The sequence below is a fragment of the Styela clava genome, chromosome 7 (genome assembly GCF_964204865.1).
Source record: "Styela clava chromosome 7, kaStyClav1.hap1.2, whole genome shotgun sequence".
NCBI classification, from domain to species: Eukaryota; Metazoa; Chordata; class Ascidiacea; order Stolidobranchia; family Styelidae; genus Styela; species Styela clava.
Window position 1 is genome coordinate 16,011,362 of NC_135256.1, and position 19,016 is coordinate 16,030,377.

General features: G+C 35.1%; 1 protein-coding gene across 1 annotated transcript; it reads left to right on the forward strand.

Annotated features, from left to right (window-relative positions):
* The first annotated feature begins 11,580 nt into the window (after nt 1-11,580).
* LOC120328005 (dual specificity tyrosine-phosphorylation-regulated kinase 2-like) lies at nt 11,581-17,350 on the forward strand. Its single transcript, XM_039394377.2, has 5 exons — nt 11,581-12,413; nt 12,633-12,761; nt 13,640-13,774; nt 14,909-15,034; nt 15,874-17,350. Exons 1-5 carry the CDS (start codon nt 11,730-11,732, stop codon nt 16,582-16,584), a joined length of 1,785 nt encoding a protein of 594 aa, XP_039250311.1. The 5' UTR covers nt 11,581-11,729; the 3' UTR covers nt 16,585-17,350.
* Nucleotides 17,351-19,016: the final 1,666 nt, after the last annotated feature.

The window sequence follows — 19,016 nt, forward strand, 5'->3', positions numbered from 1 at the left end:
AGTGACGAAGTTAATTTGACTTGAGGCTTGGTTTTTACATTGACAAATATAGTTGCCAGATTATTGAATCAAAAACTTGAAATTGTAAACAATAATATTCGACGTTTAAACGGATTATATTACAAAAATAAAGCATAAAAAGTTTTGTTTTTTAAATTTTATGCTTGACATATGACGTATAACTCTCGCATTACATTTTTTCGTGAGTAGATAGCAGGAAGTGTGAGTTGTGGGGGACTGACTGAAAGAAAATAGGCGACAAGGTATTATAAAGTTATCGATTTTCCTGATTCGAGTCTATTTCAGTTGACTGGTTGCTATGACGTCAGTTGAGTTTGTGACGTCGTGGTTGGGAACGGAGGACTGCGCTCCGATATATTGACAAGTGGTTTGTTGTTTTGTTTCGTTTCTCTTGTTTCTATGATCGAGTGGTTTTGACGTGATTAGTTGCGGCTGCCGTGGCCGTTGCTAATATGAAAGCTGTAGTAATATCGTACTGTTATTGTTTCGCTGTACGTTAACGTTGTTATGTATCGGTACCGGTACGGTGCAGACGAGCATTAAAATTTGTACGGTCATGACGGTACAGGTACGCCCTGACGTCTGTAAGTTGTTACAGGTACGTTCACAACCTACGTACCATACAGACCTCGCCGATTTTGTTACCTATATGTGTCATAATTAGGGATCTGATAATATTCAATTCCCGCTAGTGATACCGGTATCACAGATCACTAAAGCATGGTAAGACAAGAAGGCATGGTGAGGCAAGAATAATTCTTTACCTTAAATAATACCGTTACTGCTATTAGCCTACTGAATTACCGTACCAGTACACGTTTTCTTGGTACTGTAGTAGCCTACAGGATAGGTTGGAGTATAATCATACTGAAGCTGATTGGACACAAAGTTTATATTGATATAGCCTAGTCTAGGATAAATCTGTAAATGCTGAAATGCATAATTTTTGATGTAACAGACATATAAAATAATAATGAATTATTGGGATTAACATTAGCTCAACTTCCAGACTTCAGTGTGATATCCCTTCAATCTAATCCGTCAAACACGTAAAAAAAAAATTTGTCGCTTCAGCAATCATTTTTTAGAATATTAAATTGAGAATTGTCCTGATAATAAGTCATATTTCAATGATTTCAAGTGGTAGATCACTTAAGGAATCATACTGCATAGAACTAGATGGTGGGATGACACTAAAATATACCCAATGGCTGAATTGGCCCTTTTGTGCTGTGCCGAATTCATAACTTCAGTCATCGAATGCTTCCTATGAAGCTATTTGTTTACTCCTTATGTTTCTAATGTATGACCACTTGTCCGATTATTGGTGAGTGTTTATGTGGAATTCTAACCAGTACAGGTACTAATATTGTTTTAAATCTCAGATTCACTAAAATAAACTGAGATTATTAGGTTTTATCGCGTCCTAATTCACACTGAAATGCATTTTTTTATTTTCCTTTATTCTGTTTGTACAATGTGTATTTTCACCATGTGTAAAAATAAACTAATGACTGATATTAAACCATTTTTTAACAAACTACAGAACTACAATGTGTGTGAATGTTTAGAACCAAAACAAAATGTTCACACAGATATCAGGAACTTTGATAACGGCATGGCACGAGGTAGCTTAGTTACGCTGTCATCTAGATCGTTCTTTGATATTGTAGTTTGTAATATTACCGTATTTTGGAATAGTGACATTGATAAATACTTATGAAAATATACAGATTGGTAATAGTATCCTTATTTTCAAAACAATATTTGGTCACATGGAGCAAAAAAAAAATGGTGAGATGTTGTCATAATTGGGACTCAAAATTGTGTAGTCACATTATAAATTTCAAGCTAACTTGCATGCGTTGCCGATAATAAATACATATATTTAATATTGTATTGGTGGAATGTTTAACATAGTTTGTCATAAATGTCATTTTTATTTTGTTTTTCCATGCCTACACTCTGAACAAGGCTATAGACAAGCAAGCACTAATACATAAGAAGCATCTACTATTTTGGAAGGAAATCAATCCTTCCAGATTTTAAAATTTGTTCCATCCTGTGAGGTGTATGGGTGTTCAACTTAATGAAGATCACCAAATTATGATTCAAACAATCTATCAACTAAGCCTCATTTTTCTATGTTCAAGTCTAGTTCCTGACTTCTTTTAGATAAAGCTGTTATCTTCTACAATTAATAGCATAAAGATTTTAATTTAGGGTATATATCAAATTTTTCAATTCCAGTGTCATAATGAGAAGGAAATATTTCGATATCATTTTCTAAATATTTTTTTTAATATACCGGTATGTTATTAATGTATATACCGATAATTTAAAATGAAATGAAAATTTTCTATCAGATATTTACGACATTTGAGTATGAGTTTATGGGGAATGATACAAGCATAAATCTTGAATTTGTGTGCTTTTAGTGCACATTGTATATTGCGTCACATGTATAATAGAAATACAGTATTCATAATATTTCTAGTCATTATTTTTTTTTGTATGTGTGCTGATTAGACATCTAATTTGGCTTTTAGTATTTTATTATCTATTTCTTTTGTGAATAAGGCTGTTTCGAATTTCCCCAAAAAGGTGAAATTAATATAACCCTTTAAATAATGGCATTGTAATTTTAACTTGATATTTCTTACCCAATCACTTTTCAAATCATTGCTTTCAGTAAAATAGAATTATTACAAAAAATAGTTATCACGACGTATTTTTCGTTAGATGGTTAGCTTCTTTGTAATAATACCTAGAGTTATTATTAACAGAATCGTCATAAGTGCTTTGTATTATGATGAGTGGGCTTGTGGTAATACTTTTAATTACATTACCAACGCTCATTGACATGTCCGCTTCATCCAAACCTCTGATTTGTAAATCGTACCATTTGCATATTTGTGAGCTCATCTCAGTAATAAGCTACCGATAAATTGTTTTATTTATATATAATAGGATACTAATTGGCCCTTTTTTTAATGCGTCCCCAATTTCATAAACCTTAATTGCTTCAAGGTCCAGATTTTCGTCAAAATACATTGTAGTACAGTATTCAAATTTTCCTCGTAACATCTTGTTTATGTGTATAAACCAAACTCATTAATATTAAAATCTCCCCGGCTGGGTCTGCATCCTTGTTTACCAGCAAGATTAATTTAAGGCAGGAGGCAGAAAAACAACTTCCCCAAACGTTGCATTCATTATTCATGGTTTTAATAATCCCCATAGACTAACCACAGTACGCTTTAACTCGCGATAATTATCAGGAAACTTTTTGGGGTTTAAACTGAATCAGATATTATCTTTATTCATGTGTGGGTCACATATGGATCCCATCATTCCAAGCCGTACAGGCCCTTCCCATACTAAGGTATAAGGCGTTAATATTTCCATCTAAGTTGCTCAAAATTTCCTTTTTATGCTTTAGAAGTGTGAACGACTTTATTGATTTCCTATTTCTGGAATTTTAGTGGCGCAGATTTAGTATGAGTGTTGTGAACGTGCTTTTTGTCAGACTATTTTGTGCAAACATGCAATAAGTTTCGTTGATAATTTTCTTATTTCCGAGTTCAAACGCCGGGGATCTCATCCTATGTTAATTAGTTGTTATTTTCGTGTGACAGGAGAATACTTTTAATTCATAACGAAAATTTGACAAATCGTAATTTTTGCATATGTTTTTGTATGATTATTTATTGAGCATACTATTATTTGACTAATCAAATTAATTTTTTGAGTTGAAGCAACTTTTATATTTCGTATTCGAAATCTATCTAACACGCATCAAAAGGCAAACATTTAGGAAGTGCCTATTAGACGTGTGGTTTCAGACTCAGTACTAAATTATTTTTATTCACTTACCCACACACCAAGTTTTCCGAATACTGATAAGACAATATAAATTATATTATAGTAATCAGGGGTGTTGATTGATTTATTAGTCTAATTATTTTGTGTTATTTTATTATTTTATGTCGCCTCAAAATGAATTCGCTGGCTAAATTACAATATGGTGGTGGAAAAGCATAACATTATAGATGTGAATTATCTTAATCTAATATCGTGATATTCCCAGCCTCCGCCCATGTCTAAACGAATAAAATAAGCATTTCTTTGGTTTGCTTTAGTTTTTACACCCGCATAAATGCGCTTTAGTAATTTGATTTACTTTGACGCTTAGCGATTGTCACTCGTCTCATGTGACGTGCGTGCGGACCGAAGGATGAAACAAGACCTTGAGATCTCTGCGCGGTGAGGCGAGTAAATAGGGCAAACAAAGACATTGAATGTCATCTCAAAACATTGAAACGCACCGTTGGTTATCTTTCAGAGCAGTAGTTTGATTCGTTTTATCGCCAACCGAAGTGTATATTGAGTTTAATAAAACATGGCATAAATCAGTGGTCGGCAACCTTTGTGAGTGACGGACCGGTATTGCCTGACCAAAATTTTGGCGGACCACCTTTATACAAACGAACTAAGCTAATAAAATAAATTATACGCATTAGGAAATTTATGTTGACAATATATATACTAAAAACGACGGCCATGCTATTTAATGCGATATCTGTATGTGTTTGCTGGCCATTAACTGTTCCCACGTTGGAGATGTGGTAGACATTAATACACGTAACGTGTTTCTTGCATCTCGCCTACTTCGATATTTCGTTTTTGTAGTTGTCAATATTGAAAACCAGGCCTCACATTAATAAGATCTCGGGAAAGGTAACAATGCATGTAAACCTTCCGACATTAGTCTGGGCATTGATTGATGTTTGTTTTTCCAAAACTAATTTTTTTACCCGAAGTGCTAATTTTGTGATTATCCTGATTCTGAAGTATAGATTTAGCACTGACTAGGTATGACCGGTTAGCTGCCAGCCAGTAATGGAGTAGTCACGTTTTTAGCGAGAATCATTTTGTTGGAAAGATCTTATTCGACCGATGAGAGACATTCTTATATGAGTGTAGAGAAAACAATTGATCCAGCGTTATTGCGACATACTGTCAATTGTTTATGAAGTCAGACACGATGCTCAAAAGTGTTGTGCTTGCTGTTGGGCGTGTTTTTAGTCTCATAGGGTTTGTAGTAAGATTGTGGAGGTTTTATTACAGCCTTGTCTGTTTTGTGTGACCTCTGCGTACCGGCAGTAATCTTTCCGTGGACCGGCGATGGGCCGCGGTCCGGTGGTTGCCGACCACTGGCCTAAATAGCATATTATATTAACTACGGTTATTCCCCCTTCATATATATTCGATAGAAGGATGTATAATTATTTACTTCACCAGCATGAGACGAAAAAAATTGATTGTTCAAGAAATATAGTAATTCGCCGGGGATATTGATAAATTTCCCATTTTAAAAAGGTGTTGGTCGATATTACCCAATTTAACATTTAAAAGGTTCATGCTTGCGTTGAAGGATGGTGGGCTTATTCATTTTTCTTCGGTTCCGATTTAATATGACTATACCATCACGCGGGAATAAAGTTTAAGTTTAATGCTAATTTGGAAATAATACTATTTGGAGATAGCAGATTAATATCAAATTAACTTCGTCTCACTTTATTTTACACGCACTTATTAAGTATTGTTGCTGACGTATACGAAACCGCTGGAATCGTATTAATAAGAAAATCGTTCCCCCGGTTTAAGAAGTTTTATTGTACTCTGGGCACAATTTTACAAGTACTTTAAGGCCGTTTGTTCGTGACGATTGGCATAATTCTTGGGATAAATTCGATTCTGAAATTGATTATTGTTTATACTATGATCGACTTTTCTCCCTACTATTGTTATGTTTGTGGCCACTCTGTACAGGGTTATGGTGCATAGACTTTAAAACTAGATTTAACACCTCGACGCGGGGTCCATATGTGGCCACTGCTTAATATGTCCGTATTAGCGAACGAAGTCACACGGAGATGCTAATTACTATTCATCTTTGTAACAGAAATTTGACGAGTACTGCGGTCAAATGAAGTAATTACATACCAATTACGGTGACGCGGCTTTACTTTGTTCACAGATTGGTTGGTTATTCGCTTACAAACGTCAAATTCATTTTCACTATTTATACAATAGTATAACGCAATAGGCGCGTCCGCACAGCCTTCATTAACCACCACCGCAATTAAGGAAAAATCGAATGGCTTTAATTCATGATAAACAGGCTCACGCGATTGCGATTAAACCCGGGCGCTTGGGAAATCACGCTAAACCGAATCGACTTTCTCGTTGGCTCTAATCGAATTTTGTGTAGCGGATAGTTCGTGCAAATGTTTAGATTGGAACGACAGTGGAAAGTTTTGTTTTTGTGTCGAACAGTGTTTGGAATATCTAAATTAAGGAAGGACAATGATGATTTTTTTAGTGAAAATTATTACTTCCGAAACCTTGTCACCGATGTTTCATGGGGTACACGATAAAATAGTCCCATGAGTGATATGTATCAGGAACATTCTCACACGCTGGGCGTGTAACTTGTGAAAATCGCCATCTTGATTCAAGAATGGGACTATATGTAATTTCGGAACGGAATCATAGTGCTTTCAAAAAAACTTTGCGTATTACGCTAGCCAAGATATATTGGACAACTTCAGGCGAACAATTTTTTTTAAATTACTTCGTTCCCAATTTAATTATTTAACTTTGTCTTGTTACTTGCTCTCGTAATGTATATTGCCGTGGAAGTGTTATATCAAAATGACATCAAAATCAGTGCACTATATAGTTATAATGTTATGTATTTTTAACAGGTCTTAAAATTATCACCCGTTCGCATGTTCTTAACACCTTACAAACGTATTTGTCACCCTGGAAGTGACTGTGGTTGTCATTATGTTTTGTCAAGTTTATGCAATAACTTTGCCAAGTATAGATGTAGATGTGTCGATCTCGAATAGTAATTTCCACCCAGCGCACATGCTTGGCCCATAGTTTTAAATAGACACAACACCTGCTGTCACGTACAAGTCGTCATAACACATCAAACGCGACATTGGCTAATATTACAAAGACCATCTTGGGGAATTATCAGTCTGACTTTATTCTGTGTGGGAGTTACTTCTTCATACTAGTAGAGAGAAATTGATAACAGTTATGGTAATGTTGACTTTATATTGTGTGCACTGTGGGATAGTTTTAGTATACTTTTAGAATATGAATGTGTATATTATGACTGAAGTGATAGTTGTATACTTGAAAAGATGTGACTCATCTACAATGTATCGTGCAGTTTCTCGTTTTAGCCGCATTTGAAACTTAGAGTAATAAAGTGCATTCAGTAGAAATGAATTCGTGCCCACCTTCCAGTAATGAATTGTAGCTCTGCAATTGCAATATTTACACAAATGAATGTAAAGGTTTTATTTTTGTTCATTTCTACTCCTGAACAAGAAACTGTTCACTGTCCGAGTCAATGTCGTAAATCAGATCATCATCAATCAGTTTTATTGGCTGTCACATTAGTGCGATCTAAAATAATGTCTTCTAAATAGATATACGTGAGTCGCTGTTGTCAGTTTTAACGCAAGCTCGTTCTCGTGTCAACGTTGGAACGTTCAATCTTTTAATAGGGTCTGTCGTTATAGAGCTATAATGAGGTTATGGCTGCGGGCAGTGGTTTTAAAAGACGACTTGCTCTTTTAATTGGCATTAACTAGGTACGACTCGTATACGATTTTCCAATAGCAATTACTTAGGCCATGTTAAGGTCGGTTGGGATTGCGAGGTGTTTTATTAATATAATACGCCCAAAAGCATGGCATACGTTTCTCTCTATGGGGCCCAAGCATGAACGACTCGAATTGGTTAGCGAATTGGGCAATGGTATAGAGAAAATTGATCCGGACGGACAAATGTAATATTATCCTATTAGGCGCAACAGGCATTGCTAGGATTTCAGCGTTCCTAAACTAGTCGAACAATAGAAGCGAGCTGTATACACGTATCCATGTATCTGTCAGCTTTTGAAAAATGTACACGGATATTTTTATTAAAGACCGGTCGTGTTCAGTGCGTTTCTGAATGAAGTAAAGGTTATATTACCTACATAGAATTCAGTATAGCTCTTTATTATCATATTCTCAGCCGCCCTGTGAGTGATATTAAGTAAAAAGAATTAGTTGCTGCGTCGTTAGAAAGCATTATCAAACTGACTGCCCAAAGAGCTTGCACGTATTTAGTAATGTGAAATTATATATAAGATCAAAGGATAGTTTCTGTGTTGTCTTATTCATAACACCTGATCTCTGGTATGTTGTCTATATCGACTGTATGATAGATGTGTCCGTTATCTATTGTGGACGACGACCCAATGCCTGGTTGCCCCCACATTTATACATGGCGCCTTGGGTAATTATTTATTTAATTATGTTGTGCATTAATGTAAAAAAGTTTTAGCTACAGTACTTTACGTATAATTTTTTTTTTGCTCATCATTGGTACATAGTGGTGCTGCTTGTCAAAGTATTGGCAACCTATTTTTGACTACTAATTAATGGTAATTATCAATATTATTCCAACATTTTAGAAAGCATATACGCGCATTACTCGTAATAAAAGGGACCCGACTATGGGAACGTAAGGTTTTATGATTCGGGATCTTGTTTCTGTTTAACTGTTCCAGAAGTATGTAGTACGTCAAATAAATATAGGTCCCCACCGCGGTCTTTCTTCGATTCAAAGATATCGCTGAATTTCATCCACAAAAAGATATAATATTATTATATTAAAAAATCTGTAATATAAATTCCTTCATCAGAACGCAAGATTATAAAGTCGTAATTATTTTATAAATAAAATTCTAATACCAGCACCCGACTCTACATGTTGTTACGAGATTACCCCAGAGATTGACTTGGCATTCATTCTGTCTACCGCGAGAGATATCTGTGATCTGACCCACTGCCCTCAGCTAAGAGCTTTTAGTTTGCAACCACAATTCACTTTGAAACTCTTGCTATGATAAAGATTATCACCTAATGGTTTAGTCGGCGTCTAATTGTGCGTTTCAGGCCCGGACACAGAAATGAAAAGGCCTATTCGTTAAGATAGATATTTGAACAATTTCAAAAGTTGGAAATAAAATAATGCCGAAACAAGTGCAGTAAATTACACAAACTACGTAATCCTTAATTTTAGCGCGGTCCGGACAAATAAATCAATGTCTATGAACTTTATGCTCGTGCATTATGCTTTTGCGACTTATTGCTAGATCTAACAAAGATGATATATGGTGCGCCATGGTAATTGTTATAATATGAGTGGTCATTTTACGATCCAGTAAGCATATTATTAAATCTCTTTGACCTAAAATTAAAGTGTTGTTATCATGAGCCGATTGTTTCGCGGCATGGCATTGGTATTTAATGCTGTACTGTAAACCTATTTTTTATAAGTGTTAACGAATTGGTGCGGTACATAAATGGTGAAGAAATGTATATCGCCATCGAAACTCTTCGCGCTAATATACAAACAAAGCAGGCGTTATTTTGCAAGTAGCGAAACTATCTATCATCGAACGTCCAGCGCCATAATTATCTGGCAGAAATCACGTCTCAAGTTTTCAATTATAAATTATCATTGACCTAGGTAATATAATTCTAAACAATATTTGATTTATAATTGTATTTCTTGATCAATAATTTCGACTCGGTATATGTGATTCGGGGGCGAATGTTTCTCTGATAAGTTCGATGGGCCCTGTATGGATGACTCTTTTTCGATACATACCTGCAAGGCTTTGCCGATTGGTATTAGGGATCAAGGCAGCACAAATGAAGCAGTTCTATACCGTGACCGTTTTTTTCTGTGTACTTTTTAACCGACGCGGAAGTGTTCACGCTTGTCAGTCAATCTGTGTTCGTTTGACACATACTCATCACGAAACTGTTAAAATGATTGACCAGTATTGTTGTATGACAAGCAGTGTGTAACAGTGCGTGGTCATGATTCGTCTAGCAATACGTCGTCACGAAAATTTACCGGATCATTTTTGAAGGTTGTAGCATTTAATACCTCTGAAACCTAATTGAGTTTGCCCGTAATGAATCCGGTACAGTAGTGCCCTATGAAGGATGTTAATATCATAATTGCGGAGTATATGATTACGGGGTAACTTTACTAGCGTTGGAGAATAACTGCAATTGGTTTTCACATACATATTAAGCTAATTAACCTATGCTTACCGTTACACCGCGTGAAAGGGTAACTCGGAGCGGAGCAATCGGCATATTTCCTTTGAGGATGCAGGCAATACCTTGAAAGTGCAAACGTGAAGTTTCTAGCGCCACTGGATTGCAGACAATCTTATATACAAAGAGTAGGAGATATGTTAGCAGGCTCGAGATTTTTTTTATGTGCGCGGGTTTGAATTTGTTTGATCAAAAATTCCGAGGTTTGAATAATTAGACAGTAGTCCGTAAATTGACAGGTGTTTTGCCTCGCTGTGTGATTGACCCGAAAAGTATTTGCATAATAAATTTATTAGTTTTACAATCTATTGAGACAGAACGGAGTAGGATTATATTCAATCCTGTTTAAATAAATGTTTTTTGTATCGACGCAAACGACTTTCTTTATATTTAATTTCGAAAAAGAGTTCAAATAGACAGTGTACAAATTATTGTACAATTTCAACCTGGGCTGAAAATTTAAATAACTACATTCATTACTAAGACCACGCGCGTGTAGTTGAGACGATGATTCGTATTTTAGAAGTCGCGCGTACTAGCTGTCTTGTCAGAAAATCTCGGATTAGGTTTTATAAATAGCATGTTTGTTTATTCGCGTAATTCTTAACTGATACCTCTTGAATCTTGGGAGTATTGTATTTGAACTTGAAGAAATCCGGCTTGAAGTCGATTTCGAGAAATGGTAAGCCAAGCTTAGGTAGCAGGACGCCAGTGGCGATGTTCTCTGAAGGTATAGTTTGAATTGTCCATTTATGGGTAACTTCCGCGGGTACATACGTAGAAGACTAAATTGAGTTTCTCATGGTTGTATCAAAATCATCCTTTCGGGAAGTTTTTTGTGATTATAATTGTGCGTCATTTAAATTTCGGCGGAATCAAAGCTGACTAATTAGCCAAATATATGTGGATTACGTCACGCAGACAGCGTCAAACCAACAATGGTTCGTCTCTCGCGGGATGTCGTCACATTATGCAACAGCTGCAAATGTCCTTACTTTTATTCGAACTTATTACTCTAGACGTCGAATGGTGCCAAAATTTTTAAAAAGCCCATGGTGACGTTCAGTTGTCTTTACTCACCGCAAGGAACAACTGATAAAATGTTGTGATTTACCCGGAAGAGTATTGTTGGCAACACAAAGGAAAGGGATGTGATTTATATGTTTTGAAATGGTATTCAGGGTTAAAATTAAATTTGTGCTATTACCAACACTGCAGTATTGAAGGTCGGGAAGACTGGGAAATCTGATTTATATTTATAGTAAAGAAGAAGTGTGTCCAACATGTTTAATATTGATATGCTAGTTTATAACCGATATTCGAAAATAATATTTGTGTTTTATTGGACAGATGTAATGGGGCAATAGGTGGAAAAATTACATTTTTTCACTAAAGATTTTAGGTTTTTAGTGTTTTTATCAATTGCTGTTATCTGAGCCATAGGATACTATGCTTTTCAAAGAAGCAAGGAATCAACTTCATTGAGTTTTTTTAAACATGCTGACGAAGAATATTCTTACCAGTATGTACAGCCATCACCACAATCATCATTCAAGGACTGTACAAGATCCTGTCAACCATGTTGGTTTACCGCCACTTAAAAGCCAAACAGTTGGAGGGATGAACGATATTACCGCAGGTTTAGGAGGATTAAAAGTTCAGCAATTGTATGAAGAACATGGCGATGGTACTAGAGCTGCAGCTCGACAGACCAAACATACTTATGGAAGTGCAGGCAGACGGCCTTCCTTGCCATTAGTTAAAGACACACGTGCTAAGGATGTTTACAATGAACAAGTACAATTAAGTGGTTCACCAAGTCGCAGAGCACTGGCAGCTATGTCACAACAAAGAAAAGGAATAGCTGGCTCACCTCCAGTTGAAAACGGTTCAGTTGCCAGTGGTTCAGCTAAATCTAAAACACAACAAAACTATCTCACACCTGAACAAGCAATGAAACAATACATGCACAAACTGACTTCCTATGAGCATCATGAAATTTTTAGCTACCCCCAAATTTTTTACACTGGTCCGACAGCGAAGAAAAGGCAGGGTGTTGTAGGTGGTGCTAACAATAATGGATTTGATGACGAGCAAGGCTCATACATTCCTGTTGCTCATGACCACGTCACATATCGTTATGAGGTCTTAAAGATAATCGGCAAAGGAAGTTTTGGACAGGTAATATTTTAGTTTTGTTGCAATTGCCTTATCATTCTGCAATCTTGCTTGTCTAAATTTATGATTTACTTATTCATAACCATGTCTTATTTTCAGGAATATCGATATTCAATCCCAAGAATATCGTTATTGATTAATGGATTATGATGTTCACTTTTTTATCACATACTCGATGTACATATAGTTAATGTTACAATTTCATTGTTTTTAACATGGCAGGTCTTAAAAGCATATGACCATAAAACTCAACAACATATTGCTCTAAAAATCGTTCGAAATGAAAAACGATTTCATAGACAAGCAGCAGAAGAGATTAGAATTTTGGAGCATTTGAAAAAGCAAGATAAGGTAATATATGCATGTGTATAATAATAATATACTTTCTACACATTATGTAGTTATATTCATGGAAAATTTCCTCAAAGCTGTAATGTTATAAGCAGTGCAGCTTACCGGCATATCACGTTTCTAATTTTGTTTGGAAATTGCTGTAATAAAGATTTGTCTACCTTTTAAATATCCGGAGAACGAAGTATACTTCCTCTCATATCATATTCTACCATGCCCTTTTACCTCAAAACACCACTTATAAATATTAAATTGCATAAGATGATATGTCTCCTATTGCATTTTGTGATTGTTTCCCATAGAATAACTGTGAAAAATTTCAATAGAATATGGTGGTAAGTATCATCTTATATCAAACTTCATAGTACAATAAAATTGTATGCCATCAATCAAAGAATAAATCTGCTATATGGTTCAAGAGCAGGCTATGCTTTAGTTTGACAACTTGATGAGTACAATTTCAGATTCAATGTTTGTAAAATGCCAGTAAATTTGATACAGTATTGTTGCAGCATAAATTCTCATCAACACCCCATATATTATTCATAAGGAGAATGTCGTTAGATGGTGTTATGCATAGCTTTTCATGTTTATGGAAAGTCTAATCTATATAAACTGATTATAATATAGAAAATTTGTGAAGCTGTCTACCCATTTAATCAATATTTTCATTACCAGCTATTGTTAACAGTAATTAAGATTATCCTGGCAATGTTACAATATATAACATTATGCTTTGTTTCTTGGTGTAATTCTGTAGAAATTTATGGTTTTTCCATAACCAACTGACTGTATTAGAATGTTTGTTTTATGAGCAAATATTTGTTTTTGATTCTAGAAATTTCTGTTCATCTTTTATTTCAAATTTATCACAACAGGATAACAATATGAATGTCATTCACATGTTGGAGAATTTCACATTCCGAAATCATATATGTATGACGTTTGAATTGCTCAGCATAAACCTTTATGAGTTGATAAAGAAAAATAAGTTCCAAGGCTTTTCACTTCAGGTATATACTGTAAACGTTTTTATTTTCAAGTATTTCTATATACAATGTATTTGAATATAGAAAATAAATTGTTCCATTACTCTTAATCATAGACATACTTTTTTTGGCCTGCCATTAAATCATGCAGCGCTTTGATCAATGTATTAAACGAAATTGGATTTTTAATTAGACAGCTAAAAATTGACCATTCAGCATTGATTTTTTTACTCTAATTTTCCATTCCAGTGGTCTGTTCATAAGAACTACTCATTCACACTTTGTCATAGCCAATTCTCACATCTTTTTTTGTTCCATTTTATCTGCTTGGTTGGCTACGTATAATGTATATTACTTGTTGAATACTAGTGTATACATTGCTTCCTAACAACCTTTGAGTGTCATCAGACTGGAAAGAAGTAAAAACACACCCAAGACTGCTAGTCTTTATTATATATTTATATATGTATTGTGTTGTTGCTCTTCAATCAACTTGTATATGCTATTATATGGAATAAAGAGAATAGAGTGGGTGGTTAATACTGGATCAATGTTGCTTATAATTGATAGATTCATAACAAATTATGCTCTTTTACGAAAACATGCCAAATATTACTATTATTAAATACTAATGGTGTATATCAATACCAATACTCTTTATTAACAGAGAATAATTAGAATTATTACATGAATGCTTTCATAAAATTTTCATAGGTCAATCTTTGATTAATTACTAAGGGTTTAATATCCATGTAGATGATGGATTAGTAACAATTATGCTATGAGGAAATTGCTTATTGTTTCGTCTCACAATTTATTGTTACATCACACTATCAAGAAGAATGTCATGATAAGAATGTCACATTTTATTTCAATGATCGATACTGTGAATTGATTTATTGTGGTAATTTTGCTTAAATATTTCTGGAAGTAAGCCAGTAGAAGAAAGCCACACTGCTGTTATAGGAGACACAAGCAAACACTTGCTGTCTGTAGATGTATTTTTGTGCAAGAATTTTAACATGAAGTGTATAATTTCCTCAAGATCTACTTGATTTTTTGTAAAATTCAGCTTTACTGAGTTAATAAATAATCCGTTCTTTCACAGCTTTATTAAACTGTGTATCCTATGGTAATAAAATCCTATTATTTTTACAGCTTGTTCGTAAATTTGCTCACTCCATTCTTCAGTGCCTTGATTCTTTGTACAGAAACCGTATAATTCACTGTGATTTGAAGCCTGAAAATATTTTATTGAAGCAGCAAGGCAGGAGCGGAATAAAGGTATGTGATTTAATGAGTAACAACCTATATTCATGATCTCGTTGTTGTTTCTGAGATTATAAGACATGATTTGCCTCGTAGTATTTTTGCCAATGTCTATTGAATACAATTTGTATATATAATGTTTACTCTTAACAGAATATTTTTAGAATGATTGGGATCAAAATTAATTCTAGAAAATTCTAAATTCTGGAATTTCAAACTATCCTGATTTCTGTATAATAATGTCATCAAACATAATTTGCATACCGGTATTCAATAATTAACACGTAACAGCTGGGCTTTTGAGCGGGTAATCTATTCAGTATGAATAAATCATTTGTACATAATTTATATAATGGTATTTCTCCAATACAATTTGCGCATTTTGCCATATGTAGTTAATTGGCACTCATGAATTTACCTGAATGATTGATTTACTAGTTACCATTTCATTAACTTGTGTTACATAACATGTCCTTTGTTTAGGAGTAAATTTCAAAATAATTCAGATAATCTCCAATTGCTTATGCACATTTATGTAGCATAATAGCTTACCTTGAAGTATACATAGCATTCTTATCTCTTATATTCATTGTCATGTATATGAGTATCAGTATTGCCAGAGGGTAAATTATTTGAAATAAAGCATAGCAGTACTTACATGTATATGTTATGAAAATTATTTGGTGTATGGGTTTGGTTTATAGTCCTTTTAGATGTTCTTGATTGTCATCCAGCTTGTTTTGCTAAGACTGTTGTCGAGTTAACATCCATTAAAAAATTACCAACATTTGGATAATTGTTTCTTGTATAACAGAAATGTTTTGCTTGTTATCTAAAGCCTGTTATTCTTACAGGTTATTGATTTCGGTTCGTCTTGCTATGAACATCAGAGGGTTTATACCTACATTCAGTCTCGGTTTTACCGTGCTCCTGAAGTGATTTTGGGAGCAAAGTACGGTATGCCCATTGATATGTGGAGTTTTGGGTGCATACTAGCTGAGCTTTTAACGGGGTACCCTCTGCTTCCTGGAGAAGATGAGAGCGACCAACTTGCATGCACAATTGAGTTACTTGGTATGCCCCCCTCTCGTCTGGTAGAGCAGTCAAAACGAGCAAAGAATTTTATCAGTTCCAAAGGCCATCCACGTTACTGCCTAGTAACAGTTTCATCTGATGGCCGTACAGTTATGAATCCTGGCAGGTCTCGGCGTGGGAAGCTACGAGGACCCCCGGGCACCAAAGAATGGACTACTGCACTTAAAGGGTGTGATGATGCCCAATTTACTGACTTCTTGAAACGGTGCTTGGAATGGGACCCTTCCCTACGCATGACACCAAGTCAGGCACTACGCCATGGATGGTTGCGAAGGAGATTGCCAAAACCCCCGACTGCAGTCCGGGGTGTGCAAAACAGCACTGCACAAGCACTTGTGAGCAAAACTACCTCCGTCCACCACCCAGCACATCACTTGCAACACAGGCAAGGTTCATCCAACAAGCCAATTATTACAGCCAAAGAGGTTGATACATCTAACCGCACAGTTTTACCTAAGATTGTAGGATAAATTTTTACATAAGTCTGTTTTATGCCGTAGTTAAAAATTTAATATCTACTTTTTAGGATCTATGTTTGTTTTATTTTTACATTTTTTAATGAAAATCTTCTACTCCAAGTATGAATAAAGTGGTTTCAACTTTGTCTTATCTATCCCCTCCTTTGCTCTTTCATCTATTTTCATTTTGAATTGAATATCTATCTTTACAGGTACTTTGCGGCTACAATCGTATTGTAGCAGATTGAGCTGCACTTTTATTTTGGACATATTGTTTTAAATATTGGTAATTGCTCTTATTATTGTTATTAAAAATCTCTTTGTGATTGCTCTACTAGTACGCCATCTTATGCACCACCATTGTGTTATATCTATATAGTAAGTTTTCAGCTAATTTTTTAAAACTAGCTTACTGAAATTACATTGCGGTACTGATTATGGGAAATTTGATTTATCATTCGCCATGAACCAGACATTCATGCCACAAAGCTATTTGAGAATCCTATGTAATGAATTATTGATACTTGGTTACCTCTCAAAACAAGGTGTTGCTTTTTCTGTAAATTCGATTCACATTTTTTGGGTTATAATTTTATAAAGTATATATGAACCGTTCTAAACCGGCATATACATGAACATACTTGTTGAACATTGTCCGTATCGCGAATATGTTATCTAACTTAGCAATTTGTACCGCTTTCATATTACTCGATGCCCGTGTTCCGTATATTATTTTTTTCTGAAGACGCACAATACAATAAATTAGAAATACACTTTACATGTTTATTGCCCATATTTGAGTGACAGAGAAAAGCGGGTTCATCTGTTCGATTTCTCTCCATCGTGGTTCTCATGAGAGTAAATAGTAATTGCGTCAGGTAAATTGAGTTGTTGCCATCGAAAGCTTGGATTTTGTTATGGGTGCGATTTCTGCGAAATATTTAGCCAATTGTGTTTCCTCCTTATTGAAGAACAAGCTCGTGATCGTTGGTTTTTCTGATCCCCGCAATTGACGCGCGCCAAATCCCCTGGGATGCAAGATCATCGGTTCGGTATGTAACATTTGCTTTACAAGATCTATCAGCTTGTTGGGTTTTGAACCTGATTAAAGCGATAACCTCGGAATTGACTTGGGCCCTTGCTGTAGTCGAATACTGCCGAACAAATATGATGCGATTTATGGGGAGTTGTTTAAGATATCGTTGAAATCAGGTAGAGATACCCTAACTAATACGTCATTGTCTAAATAATGACCGCAGTAGTCTCAAATGGATCTGTTCGGGGATATCTGATTATTGGACACGTAGTGGACCTATGGATCGTTTTGGTATTTTTGTTTTTGTCTTAGTTATTATCGTTCGACTGCATTTCAGAAAAGCAATCAAATCTTTTGATTTAGTAAGTTAGGCATACTTTATCGAACGAACGCGTCAACCGCGCAATGGTTATGAAAGGTAACCATGCTGAACTTTATCATTCATTCCCTTTTCCCAAAACGGTGTTGCGCGTTTATATATATATCTATATGCCTAGTCAAACTCATCTCAAAACTTTTATCGTGTATACTTATTTAAACAATTATGAGTATTGACAGTTGTATTGGCTGCAATTTAAGTTGTGGCTTGAAGTAAGGGGTGTGACTTTGTTAGCGCACTGCCGTGATTCGGAGATGCCATCCTTTGTTTTGTGTGATTCGATTTCTTTTATGAACAGACTAAGAAAGGAAACAAAGACAAAATCTCTATTGTTTTAGTAACGGTATTTTTGCCGGGAGATATTAAGTTTAAAGCAGTTGAAACGCTTCTAAACATCCGCGACGCTGAACGTAACAGTAACGTGGTGAGATTGTTACAAAACGTGATTTTCATATATATATATATGTGCTATTTTTTTCAATTATTTCCATTCTTTACATACGCTTCATTTGGATCGCATCGTAATTTTTCTGTGTCACGAACTCGTCCACATCTCATATTTCACAGTTATGACGGAAGTTTGGAATGTTTTAATATTGTACGAGTAATTTCATCACAATTTCGTCTCGAAAAAAGATTGGTAGATGATATGATAATTCAAATCATTCCCAATGTCCGATGTTCTTCGATTCTGCTCACCGCTGTGGGGACGAGAGCCCTGAGGAACAAAGTCCGCTATAATAACTATAAGGTAAGCTAGCTGAAACCACATATTTTCGGCGGAAAATAAAATGTATATATATTTAAAAATATAGCAATGTCGAGTGAAAAAATCTCAAATTTTAGGTGTACACACTCGTATAAAGTTACTTCGAGCACAATACAATATATATATTCGAACTACAAGCCGTAGTTTTTGAGGGCTTATATATATATATATATATATATTTAAATAAATTTTCCCTGTGCATATATACCAGACATGGGCAAAATACGACCCGCGGGCCAAATCCAGCCCGTTGTGTAATT